General features: G+C 53.8%; 1 protein-coding gene across 3 annotated transcripts in view; it reads right to left on the bottom strand.

Annotated features, from left to right (window-relative positions):
* The window catches only part of ATP13A2 (ATPase cation transporting 13A2), a 52,192-nt gene extending 38,471 nt beyond the window's left edge, over positions 1-13,721 (bottom strand). For 2 of the 3 annotated variants that reach the window (XM_072155281.1, XM_072155282.1), the window contains exon 1: positions 10,035-10,165. In XM_072155281.1, coding sequence (XP_072011382.1) covers positions 10,035-10,044 — 10 coding nt within the window. In that variant the 5' untranslated portion in view covers positions 10,045-10,165. Of the gene's footprint in view, positions 1-10,034; positions 10,166-13,698 lie in introns of those variants that run through there. The other variant, XM_072155285.1, reaches the window with a different exon arrangement.

Raw genomic sequence — 13,721 nt, 5'->3', positions numbered from 1 at the left:
AATCCTAGAATAGAAATCCAGATTTCCCTGCCCTTCTGCCAGTAATTACATACATAAAGGTAGGATTACACATGTATTTAGAGTCAATACCCAACAATGCCTGCTGAGAGCACAGGGCACAGCAGTATGAGGACATGCTCCTGGTGCCCTTGGAGAAGCTACAATCCTGGAATGCAAATCTATATTTCACAGACCTGCTGCTTCTACCAACATACACAATAGGTAGGATTACACAGGTCTCTATATACAATACCCAACACTGGCTGCTGAGGGTACAGAGCACTGCAGTGTGAGGACATGCCCCCAGTGCACTTGAAGAATCAGCAATACTGGAATATAAAATTCTTAATTCACAGTCCTCCTACTACTAGCAACACACACAAGCGTGCGATTACACAGCTCCCCATGGCTACTACCTAACAGTTTGCATTGTCCCTTTGATAAAACTACTCTCCCTTTTTGGAAACGGCTGATACCAGGGAGCAATAGACTGTTGTATAGTGCAGTGCCACTTGACAATGCAAGGGGCACTGCACTATACGGCAGTCTATTGCTCCCTGGTATCAACCATTTCCAAAAAGGGAGAGTAGTTTTATCAATGGGCTAAGTGGCGAGATATTCCATCTATAGGGGTGTGACCGTCGTCTACATGAAGTATTTTCTCCATGCAAATTCTGCGCCAGAACTGGAGTATATAAAAAAAACCGTACTCAATTTGTGAAGAATCTGCCCCAGTAAAAGGAGCCTCTTGGCGACTGTCCCTTTAATCTGCCACGCAGCATCTGCATTACCCAATTTCACCCCCCAGGAACGGAGCGGCTCTCAGATTGGATGACACAAGGGGGAATTAGACAAGTGACCCCAATTCTGAAAAGTCTCTGTGCTTGAATGACAAATAGAGAGATATTAATGAGAAAACTGATCTGCCCTGATTATAGTCTGCACAGACCCCTATCTGAGCTGTCCAGAAGAGCCCCCTCCTCCAACCTCACCCCAATTCTTAAAGGTCGCCCTCATTTCTGTAGTCTGCTCATCCTGTCATCTGTAGCAGATTCTTCACCACTTATGGACTCAACCCCCCATTTAGTGCTTCCTGTAAAGTTCCCAAAGCAGCGCATTTACATTGATGTGTCACATTCTTCCTAATAGGTCTGTGTCAGTCTTTACTGCCCCTCTGGCATTGTGATCATAACTACACGGCGCCACCTATAGGACTCAGACAAATGCAACTGAAAAAAAAATAGTAAATGGGATGAAGCGAGGGACCTAACTGAGGACAAGGACAACCCCTGCCATGGGGTTCATGCTGGTCATGTGACTTCCCAAATAGAGAAAGATTTGGGAATAGAAATAACTAACGGTTACCGAGGTTCACTAAGAGACAGCGACACATAATGTACATCTGACATGAATGGGAAATCCCCAAGAAAAACGTTCATTTGTACAGCACATACATATCCTGCAGCAGTAACCAAAACTAATCACTTACAATGTGACCCCCAGTATGAGGAAGAGGCAATCTAAATGCCAAATTCAACAGGAAAACAAACATAAAACAGGTATACTCGCCTACCTCCAGGGCAAACACTGGGGGTAATGCAGACGGATTTATAGCAAGGTTGTCAGTGTTGCAAAATGGCAATGCCAACCACTGATCCTCCGTGTGCCCGCATGGTGTGGACCCAGGAAATATACAAATAACCAACTACAAACCTAAAACTGAAATCCAAAAGATCCAGAGCTGCAGATTATACTACTGAACGTGACATAAGCAACTATGAGATCTAATCAGGTGGAAGTCTGCCCCCTGCTGGTGACATATACAGTGTGTCAGGTTATGGGCCCCCCGGCTATATGTCTCCTATCTATACATGGGAGTAGTAGTGCCCCCCCCCCCCGGCTATATGCCTCCTATCTGTACATGGGGGTAGTAGCCCCCCCCCTTCCCCCGGCTATATGCCTCCTGTCTGTACATGGGGGTAGTAGTGCCCCCCCCCCCCCCCGGCTATATGCCTCCTATCTGTACATGGGGGTAGTAGTGTACTCCGGCTATATGCCTCCTATCTGTACATGGGGGTAGTAGTGCCCTCCGGCTATATGCCTCCTATCTGTACATGGGGGTAGTAGTGTAATCCGGCTATATGTCTCCTATCTGTACATGGGGGTAGTAGTGCCCTCCGGCTATATGCCTCCTATCTGTACATGGGGGTAGTAGTGTAATCCGGCTATATGCCTCCTATCTGTACATGGGGGTAGTAGTGCCCTCCGGCTATATGCCCCCTATCTGTACATGGGGGTAGTAGTGCCCCCCCGGCTATATGCCTCCTATCTGTACATGGGGGTAGTAGTGCCCTCTGGCTATATGCCTCCTATCTGTACATGGGGGTAGTAGTGTCCCCCCCCCCCGGCTATATGCCTCCTATCTGTACATGGGGGTAGTAGTGCCCTCCGGCTATATGCCTCCTATCTGTACATGGGGGTAGTAGTGCCCTCCGGCTATATGCCCCCTATCTGTACATGGGGGTAGTAGTGCCCTCCGGCTATATGCCCCCTATCTGTACATGGGGGTAGTAGTGTACTCCGGCTATATGCCTCCTATCTGTACATGGGGGTAGTAGTGCCCTCCGGCTATATGCCCCCTATCTGTACATGGGGGTAGTAGTGTACTCCGGCTATATGCCTCCTATCTGTACATGGGGGTAGTAGTGCCCTCCGGCTATATGCCCCCTATCTGTACATGGGGGTAGTAGTGTACTCCGGCTATATGCCTCCTATCTGTACATGGGGGTAGTAGTGCCCTCCGGCTATATGCCCCCTATCTGTACATGGGGGTAGTAGTGTACTCCGGCTATATGCCTCCTATCTGTACATGGGGGTAGTAGTGCCCCCCCGGCTATATGCCTCCTATCTGTACATGGGGGTAGTAGTGCCCTCCGGCTATATGCCTCCTATCTGTACATGGGGGTAGTAGTGCCCTCCGGCTATATGCCCCCTATCTGTACATGGGGGTAGTAGTGCCCCCCGGCTATATGCCTCCTATCTGTACATGGGGGTAGTAGTGCCCTCCGGCTATATGCCTCCTATCTGTACATGGGGGTAGTAGTGCCCTCCGGCTATATGCCTCCTATCTGTACATGGGGGTAGTAGTGCCCCCTGGCTATAGGCCTATCTGTACATGGGGGTAGTAGTGCCCTCCGGCTATATGCCTCCTATCTGTACATGGGGGTAGTAGTGCCCCCCCTCCGGCTATATGCCTCCTATCTGTACATGGGGGTAGTAGTGCCCCCCCTCCGGCTATATGCCTCCTATCTGTACATGGGGGTAGTAGTGCCCCCCCTCCGGCTATATGCCTCCTATCTGTACATGGGGGTAGTAGTGCCCCCCCTCCGGCTATATGCCTCCTATCTGTACATGGGGGTAGTAGTGCCCTTCGGCTATATGCCTCCTATCTGTACATGGGGGTAGTAGTGTCCCCCCCCCCCCCCGGCTATATGCCTCCTATCTGTACATGGGGGTAGTAGTGCCCTCCGGCTATATGCCTCCTATCTGTACATGGGGGTAGTAGTGCCCTCCGGCTATATGCCCCCTATCTGTACATGGGGGTAGTAGTGCCCTCCGGCTATATGCCCCCTATCTGTACATGGGGGTAGTAGTGCCCTCCGGCTATATGCCCCCTATCTGTACATGGGGGTAGTAGTGCCCTCCGGCTATATGCCCCCTATCTGTACATGGGGGTAGTAGTGTACTCCGGCTATATGCCTCCTATCTGTACATGGGGGTAGTAGTGCCCTCCGGCTATATGCCCCCTATCTGTACATGGGGGTAGTAGTGTACTCCGGCTATATGCCTCCTATCTGTACATGGGGGTAGTAGTGCCCTCCGGCTATATGCCCCCTATCTGTACATGGGGGTAGTAGTGTACTCCGGCTATATGCCTCCTATCTGTACATGGGGGTAGTAGTGCCCTCCGGCTATATGCCCCCTATCTGTACATGGGGGTAGTAGTGTACTCCGGCTATATGCCTCCTATCTGTACATGGGGGTAGTAGTGCCCTCCGGCTATATGCCTCCTATCTGTACATGGGGGTAGTAGTGCCCTCCGGCTATATGTCTCCTATCTGTACATGGGGGTAGTAGTGCCCTCCGGCTATATGCCTCCTATCTGTACATGGGGGTAGTAGTGCCCTCCGGCTATATGCCCCCTATCTGTACATGGGGGTAGTAGTGTACTCCGGCTATATGCCTCCTATCTGTACATGGGGGTAGTAGTGCCCTCCGGCTATATGCCTCCTATCTGTACATGGGGGTAGTAGTGTACTCCGGCTATATGCCTCCTATCTGTACATGGGGGTAGTAGTGCCCTCCCGCTATATGCCCCCTATCTGTACATGGGGGTAGTAGTGTACTCCGGCTATATGCCTCCTATCTGTACATGGGGGTAGTAGTGCCCTCCGGCTATATGCCCCCTATCTGTACATGGGGGTAGTAGTGTACTCCGGCTATATGCCTCCTATCTGTACATGGGGGTAGTAGTGCCCTCCGGCTATATGCCCCCTATCTGTACATGGGGGTAGTAGTGTACTCCGGCTATATGCCTCCTATCTGTACATGGGGGTAGTAGTGCCCTCCGGCTATATGCCTCCTATCTGTACATGGGGGTAGTAGTGCCCTCCGGCTATATGCCTCCTATCTGTACATGGGGGTAGTAGTGTAATCCGGCTATATGTCTCCTATCTGTACATGGGGGTAGTAGTGTAATCCGGCTATATGTCTCCTATCTGTACATGGGGGTAGTAGTCCCCCCCCCCCCCCCCCGGCTATATGCCTCCTATCTGTACATGGGGGTAGTAGTGCCCCCTGGCTATAGGCCTATCTGTACATGGGGGTAGTAGTGCCCTCCGGCTATATGCCTCCTATCTGTACATGGGGGTAGTAGTGCCCCCCCTCCGGCTATATGCCTCCTATCTGTACATGGGGGTAGTAGTGCCCCCCGGCTATATGCCTCCTATCTGTACATGGGGGTAGTAGTGCCCTCCGGCTATATGCCTCCTATCTGTACATGGGGGTAGTAGTGCCCCCCCTCCGGCTATATGCCTCCTAACTGTACATGGGGGTAGTAGTGCCCTCCGGCTATATGCCCCCTATCTGTACATGGGGGTAGTAGTGCCCCCCGGCTATATGCCTCCTATCTGTACATGGGGGTCTGGGTTCTCAATTCCCCCAATAACCAAGCTCTCATAGATTGTAAGCCCTTACGAGCAGGACCCTCACATCTGTGGTTTTATCTGACCCCGTTATTACTCTGATGTCTTACAATTACATTACTAGTATTACCAAGACATTATTAAGATTAGTAACGTCTTACTATGTCTATTTATGTCCCCCCATGATCAGTACTGCACTGCGGCATATGGTGGTGCTATATACAGAGTTATTATTACTGGTATCTGCTTCCACCTGAATTCCCCAGCTCTCCCCGTATGTGACCCCCGAGCAGTGACCTCCATGTGTATCCCATTTACGGGACGGAGAAGCTGACTCAGGCCGTGTCACAACACAAAACTTTCCTGAAAACACAAGTTCCCCCTTTGGGGGTTTTGTAATCGCTGAGGACGAGGAGGTGTCGGGGAACATCCCATGCCGTGTCCTATGTCCATCTTCTCCCCGGAGCGGTACATCTTCTTACACCTACTCAGACAACTGCTGGAAATGCAATTCCCTAACACAGGCGGATGGAGATGTACAGGCTCCCTATTCCTCCCCGGCCCCAGGATCCACCACAAGATAAAGGTCTCCTTGTAATGTTACTATAAACGTATAATGTGACCCGTGTGATGCGGCCGCCAGCATGTGATACTACACAGCGGGTACACGGCTGCACCCCCGACCCACATCACAGTCTTATGATCTACACGTGTCCGTGGATGTCATGTGGTCCGGACCCTAGGTGGTACCCGGGCACAAAGCTATGACCCCTCCATAATTATATCACTAACCGGCAAGGGTTAAACCAGACGAAGCAAACAGGAGATATGAGAAAAAACCCAAAAAAGTTTCAGAGAAGTTCATGTTGATGATCAACACCAGCAATGGACTCCACAGCCCCAGTCCATGAACTGGTAAGAGGAATGTCCGCACCAGTACTGCCAGTCACTGCCCCAGCACATTACACACTGGAAGTAGTAATACCCTCACCAGCCCAGAGATCCCAACACTGCCCCCCCCCCCCCCACACCAGCCCAGAGATCCCAACACTGCCCCCCCCCACACCAGCCCAGAGATCCCAACACTGCCCCCCCCACACACCAGCCCAGAGATCCCAACACTGCCCCCCCCACACACCAGCCCAGAGATCCCAACACTGCCCCCCCCCCCACACCAGCCCAGAGATCCCAGCACTGGCCCCCCACACCAGCCCAGAGATCCCAGCACTGGCCCCCTCACCAGCCCAGAGATCCCAGCACTGGCCCCCTCACCAGCCCAGAGATCCCAACACTGCCCCCCCCCCCCACACCAGCCCAGAGATCCCAGCACTGCCCCCCCCCCACACCAGCCCAGAGATCCCAACACTGCCCCCCCCCCCACACCAGCCCAGAGATCCCAACACTGCCCCCCCCCCCACACCAGCCCAGAGATCCCAGCACTGGCCCCCCACACCAGCCCAGAGATCCCAGCACTGGCCCCCTCACCAGCCCAGAGATCCCAACACTGCCCCCCCCCCCCACACCAGCCCAGAGATCCCAGCACTGCCCCCCCCCCACACCAGCCCAGAGATCCCAACACTGCCCCCCCCCACACCAGCCCAGAGATCCCAACACTGCCCCCCCCACACACCAGCCCAGAGATCCCAACACTGCCCCCCCCACACACCAGCCCAGAGATCCCAACACTGCCCCCCCCCCCACACCAGCCCAGAGATCCCAGCACTGGCCCCCCACACCAGCCCAGAGATCCCAGCACTGGCCCCCTCACCAGCCCAGAGATCCCAGCACTGGCCCCCTCACCAGCCCAGAGATCCCAACACTGCCCCCCCCCCCCACACCAGCCCAGAGATCCCAGCACTGCCCCCCCCCCCCACACCAGCCCAGAGATCCCAACACTGCCCCCCCCCCCACACCAGCCCAGAGATCCCAACACTGCCCCCCCCCCCACACCAGCCCAGAGATCCCAGCACTGGCCCCCCACACCAGCCCAGAGATCCCAGCACTGGCCCCCTCACCAGCCCAGAGATCCCAACACTGCCCCCCCCCCCCCACACCAGCCCAGAGATCCCAGCACTGCCCCCCCCCCACACCAGCCCAGAGATCCCAACACTGCCCCCCCCACACCAGCCCAGAGATCCCAACACTGCCCCCCCCCCACACCAGCCCAGAGATCCCAACACTGCCCCCCCCCACACCAGCCCAGAGATCCCAGCACTGCCCCCCCCCCCACACCAGCCCAGAGATCCCAGCACTGGCCCCCCACACCAGCCCAGAGATCCCAGCACTGCCCCCCACACCAGCCCAGAGATCCCAGCACTGGCCCCCCACACCAGCCCAGAGATCACAGCACTGGCCCCCCACACCAGCCCAGAGATCCCAACACTGGCCCCCCACACCAGCCCAGAGATCCCAACACTGGCCCCCCACACCAGCCCAGAGATCCCAACACTGGCCCCCCACACCAGCCCAAAGATCCCAGCACTGCCCCCCACACCAGCCCAGAGATCCCAACACTGGCCCCCCACACCAGCCCAGAAATCCCAGCACTGCCCCCCCCCCCCCCCCGACCAGCCCAGAGATCCCAGCACTGGCCGCCCACACCAGCCCAGAGATCCCAGCACTGGCCCCCTCACCAGCCCAGAGATCCCAGCACTGGCCCCCCACACCAGCCCAGAGATCCCAGCACTGGCCCCCCACACCAGCCCAGAGATCCCAGCACTGGCCCCCCACACCAGCCCAGAGATCCCAGCACTGGCCCCCCACACCAGCCCAGAGATCCCAGCACTGGCCCCCCACACCAGCCCAGAGATCCCAGCACTGGCCCCCCACACCAGCCCAGAGATCCCAGCACTGGCCCCCCACACCAGCCCAGAGATCCCAGCACTGGCCCCCCACACCAGCCCAGAGATCCCAGCACTGGCCCCCCACACCAGCCCAGAGATCCCAGCACTGGCCCCCCACACCAGCCCAGAGATCCCAGCACTGGCCCCCCACACCAGCCCAGAGATCCCAGCACTGGCCCCCCACACCAGCCCAGAGATCCCAGCACTGGCCCCCCACACCAGCCCAGAGATCCCAGCACTGGCCCCCCACACCAGCCCAGAGATCCCAGCACTGGCCCCCCACACCAGCCCAGAGATCCCAGCACTGGCCCCCCACACCAGCCCAGAGATCCCAACACTGCCCCCCCCCCCTCACCAGCCCAGAGATCCCAGCACTGGCCCCCCACACCAGCCCAGAGATCCCAGCACTGGCCCTCCACACCAGCCCAGAGATCCCAGCACTGGCCCTCCACACCAGCCCAGAGATCCCAGCACTGCCCCCCCCCCCCCCCCCACACACACCACACCAGCCCAGAGATCCCAGCACTGGCCCCCTCACACCAGCCCAGAGATCCCAGCACTGCCCCCCCCCCCACACACCAGCCCAGAGATCCCAGCACTGGCCCCCCACACCAGCCCAGAGATCCCAGCACTGCCCCCCCCCCCACACCAGCCCAGAGATCCCAGCACTGGCCCCCCACACCAGCCCAGAGATCCCAGCACTGGCCCCCCACACCAGCCCAGAGATCCCAGCACTGCCCCCCCCCCCCCCACACCAGCCCAGAGATCCCAGCACTGCCCCCCCCCCCCACACCAGCCCAGAGATCCCAGCACTGCCCCCCCCCCCACACCAGCCCAGAGATCCCAGCACTGCCCCCCCCCACACCAGCCCAGATATCCCAGCACTGGCCCCCTCACCAGTCCACACATCCCAGCACTGCCCCCCACACCAGTCCACACATCCAAGCACTGCCCCCCACACCAGTCCACACATCCAAGCACTGCCCCCCACACATCCAAGCACTGCCCCCCACACCAGTCCACACATCCCAGCACTGCCCCCCACACCAGTCCACACATCCAAGCACTGCCCCCCACACCAGTCCACACATCCCAGCACTGCCCCCCACACCAGTCCACACATCCAAGCACTGCCCCCCACACCAGTCCACACATCCAAGCACTGCCCCCCACACCAGTCCACACATCCAAGCACTGCCCCCCACACCAGTCCACACATCCAAGCACTGCCCCCCACACCAGTCCACACATCCAAGCACTGCCCCCCACACCAGTCCACACATCCAAGCACTGCCCCCCACACCAGTCCACACATCCAAGCACTGCCCCCCACACCAGTCCACACATCCAAGCACTGCCCCCCACACCAGTCCACACATCCAAGCACTGCCCCCCACACCAGTCCACACATCCCATTACTGCCCCCCACACCAGTCCACACATCCCAGCACTGCCCCCCACACCAGTCCACACATCCCAGCACTGCCCCCCCACACCAGTCCACACATCCAAGCACTGCCCCCCACACCAGTCCACACATCCAAGCACTGCCCCCCACACCAGTCCACACATCCAAGCACTGCCCCCCACACCAGTCCACACATCCAAGCACTGCCCCCCACACCAGTCCACACATCCAAGCACTGCCCCCCACACCAGTCCACACATCCAAGCACTGCCCCCCACACCAGTCCACACATCCCAGCACTGCCCCCCACACCAGTCCACACATCCAAGCACTGCCCCCCACACCAGTCCACACATCCAAGCACTGCCCCCCACACCAGTCCACACATCCCAGCACTGCCCCCCACACCAGTCCACACATCCCAGCACTGCCCCCCACACCAGTCCATGTCCCAGCACATAATCAGTTCAGCGACCCCTCTAATCCATTGCCCCCATTACCGCTCACTATGTAAACAGATCATCAGTCTCGCACACAATTCTCCGGTGAAGTGTATTGTGGGTAGAGCCCGGTTCTCACCTGTCTCCATCCTGTCATCGGCTCTCCTGCAGTCATCTCTCCACCGGCCGCCGGCACCGGAGCTGTGCGAGGAGCATGCCGGGAGTTGTAGTTTCTTCCTACTACAGGGAGAGCCCCGCCCCCTGCAGACGGAGGAGCTCGACGTATAAGGACAGAACCAGCAGAGGAGTAGTCCATAACAGCCTATAGGAACATTGCTTTCATTCTGAAACCTCACTCTGAAGAAATAATTGCTGGAATCTGATTGGCCTCATCTTCACTATTATAATACTGCGACTGATGTACAATGAATATAACTACTATAATACTTCCCCCGATGTACAATGAATATAACTACTATAATACTGCCTCCTATGTACAAGAATATAACTACTATAATACTGCCCCCTATGTACAAGAATATAACTACTATAATACTGCTCCCTATGTACAAGAATATAACTACTATAATACTGCCCCCTATTTTCAAGAATATAACTACTATAATACTGACCCCTATGTACAAGAATATAACTACTATAATACTGCCCCCTATGTACAAGAATATAACTACTATAATACTGCTCCCTATGTACAATGAATATAACTACTATAATACTGCCCCCTATGTACAAGAATATAACTACTATAATACCGCCCCCTATGTACAATGAATATAACTACTATAATACTGCCCCCTATGTACAAGAATATAACTACTATAATACTGCTCCCTATGTACAAGAATATAACTACTATAATACTGCCCCCTATGTACAAGAATATAACTACTATAATACTGCTCCCTATGTACAATGAATATAACTACTATAATACTGCCCCCTATGTACAAGAATATAACTACTATAATACCGCCCCCTATGTACAATGAATATAACTACTATAATACTGCCCCCTATGTACAAGAATATAACTACTATAATACTGCCCCCTATGTACAAGAATATAACTACTATAATACTGCCCCCTATGTACAAGAATATAACTACTATGATACTGCCCCCTATGTACAAGAATATAACTACTATGATACTGCCCCCTATGTACAAGAATATAACTACTATGATACTGCCTCCTATGTACAAGAATATAACTACTACAATGCAGCTCCTATTGACCACATGACAAATCTGTACGTGTAGGACGTTTCTTATCTGTGCTTTGTATTATCTCAGCAGTTTAGTAGACGTGGCCTTGCAGTCAGCGGATCACTGGTCACATGAGGGAAGTGACTACTAATTGTTACTATAAATTCTAAGCAGAACTTCCTCTTTCTTAGGACAGAACCCGTCAGCTGTGTGTTACATCTACCAGTGAGGTGACTACAGTATAAAATTTCCCACAGAGCAGAGCAAGGTCCAGTCTGATAGCGGATAAAATATTGCACATTTTCTGTAATAAAAAATCATAAATCTAGAACCTCAGTAATAAAGCAATGGGAGGGGGGAGGCTCTCTGAGGACATTGGTGATACCGAATAACTCCAAGAGGACAAAAATCCAAATTTCTGGTTCTGGATCACAAATGTCCTGATACACACAACCTATTCTGGTCTTATGTTCGCATTGTCATACTATTCCACCAGGACATCTATCACCAGGATGAAAGATTGTAAACCAAGTTCACTGACATACTGGTGTGCGCCCCTTCTGGCAGGAAACGCTTATGCGATCGGGGTGTGGATCGCCCCTGTACACTAGTGCTGTGTGTTAGCGGTGACCGCACCCTAATACCAGGTTCCATCTGGGAAATCCTGCAGGAACATGGAGACAGTTTGCCCCTAAGCAACAAGAGCTCGGATGGACAAAGGGCTTTATGGAAGACACGTTGAGGGTGCAGTCACACATAGTGTTTAACGTAAGCGTTTCAAAACGCATTGCAACAGCCGAAGAGAGATGTGCCTGGTTAAACCGTTAACATTTCTGTTACGTAAACGCAAATGTTAACACATTCATTCACATCACATTAATGGGTGCATTTTGTAAGGGAAAATGTTAACAGCTGTTTAGGGTGCGTCCACAACGCATTCAAAACGCCACGTGTCAATCCACCTTCTGGGAGCATTCAGTAGCAGTGCGTTAAAACCGCATGGGTTTTTTGAAAACGCATTCGTTCTTGACCATTTTCCCAATTATCTTAACCGGTTCGCGACCGCACGCCGTGTATTCACGGCGGCGGTCGCGTTCCGATGCATGGAGAGGGCTCGCGGGCCGAGCCCTCTCCATAGCCGGTAAGTCTCTGCTGCATATTGCAGCAAAGGCTTACCGGTAACACCCGCGATCGGTGCTGGCACCGATCGCGGGTGATTTCTTGCTGATCGCCGCCGGCGGCTTCAAACTGATGGCGGTGCATGGGGGCCGCCATCTTTCCGAGGATCGCCGCTCCCCGTGACGTCATCGGGGAGTGGCGATCCGTCGCCATGGTAGCTACTTCGGGTTAACCCATTCATTACAATGTGCTATCAGCACATGGTAATGTATGAGGAGTAAAATCCCCATATACTGCCATACTGTAGTATGGCAGTATATGGTAGGATCGATCAGACAACCTAGGGTTAAAGTACCCTAGGGAGTCTGAAAAATAGTATGGCGTTAAACGCCATGTGTGACTGCATCCTGAACTAATGTAATCATGTGCAATGCCGTTCTCCAAACTGGTGTATCTAATCCTATCATGTGTCATCCGCATGTGTTCTGTATTGTAACACTATCATGTGCCCCTTCAAGAGTTTGGCACAAGCTAGTGACCCTCATTTGCCAGCCTTGGGGCCCACACCTCACGTGCACGTAGCCTTATATAGGGCACTACTGCTATTCCAGGTGTGTTGGCATCAGCGCTGGTTACAGGATAAGGACACGTGTCTATATGCCAGTAATGCAGTCTGACCTGTCACACCGCAGTCTTCTCATTAGTAGGTGAGTAATAGAGAAAGCAGCGCCTGGTACCAGCCCTGCCACCTGTATTGTAGAGTATAAGCACTCATGTCTGTGTGTGCAGCTGACCATGTCCAGGCTCTCCGGTGACACTGGTCTGATGCCAGGCCTGGCTTGGCTCACACATGATGTGGAGCACACAGTGACCCAGGTCCAGAATGAACACAGTGTAACAGCAGGCAACCTGCCATCTACAGAAAACATCAAAGAATTGCCCAGCACCAGGGTAATAAGGAACCGGTGGGGGAGGTCATCCGATAGGAGCCTGGAGCACCTGCACCTCTCCCCATACAAGGTGCAGCTAATCCATCAGATTACCAGGGTGCCACAATGTACCAAATGTAATTTAGCAAATCTCCTCTTCTCAGCTGTTGTGATGCGTTAGAATACACATGCGTTACTGCCACGTGTGACTGCAGCAACAAGTTTTTAGGTGAAAAGATGCAATAAAGTTACAAATTTTGGCACAACTGGTGCTAAACTATATCTTACGACCGGAGGGGACTAGAGGGGATTTGAAACAAAATTTGAGACCTGTGATAAATCTCAAGTGCACATTTAGACAAAGCTGGTGTCAGCAGATGTAAGTAAAAGGTTTGAATAGGTAAGCGCAGATAAGCAGATGCAACAAATTTGAAATGTAGACTTGGCATAATCGGGGCATAACTACAATCATAACCCCCCTCCCTTGTACACCAGTTTTCTAGAGACACACGTGTTTGCTATACTCACTCCTCTGTAAGGAAGGCGGCTCC

The sequence above is a fragment of the Engystomops pustulosus genome, chromosome 6, assembly GCF_040894005.1.
Source record: "Engystomops pustulosus chromosome 6, aEngPut4.maternal, whole genome shotgun sequence".
NCBI lineage: Eukaryota > Metazoa > Chordata > Amphibia > Anura > Leptodactylidae > Engystomops > Engystomops pustulosus.
Note: the sequence above shows the minus strand (reverse complement) of the source record. Positions and strands in the feature narration are given on the sequence as shown.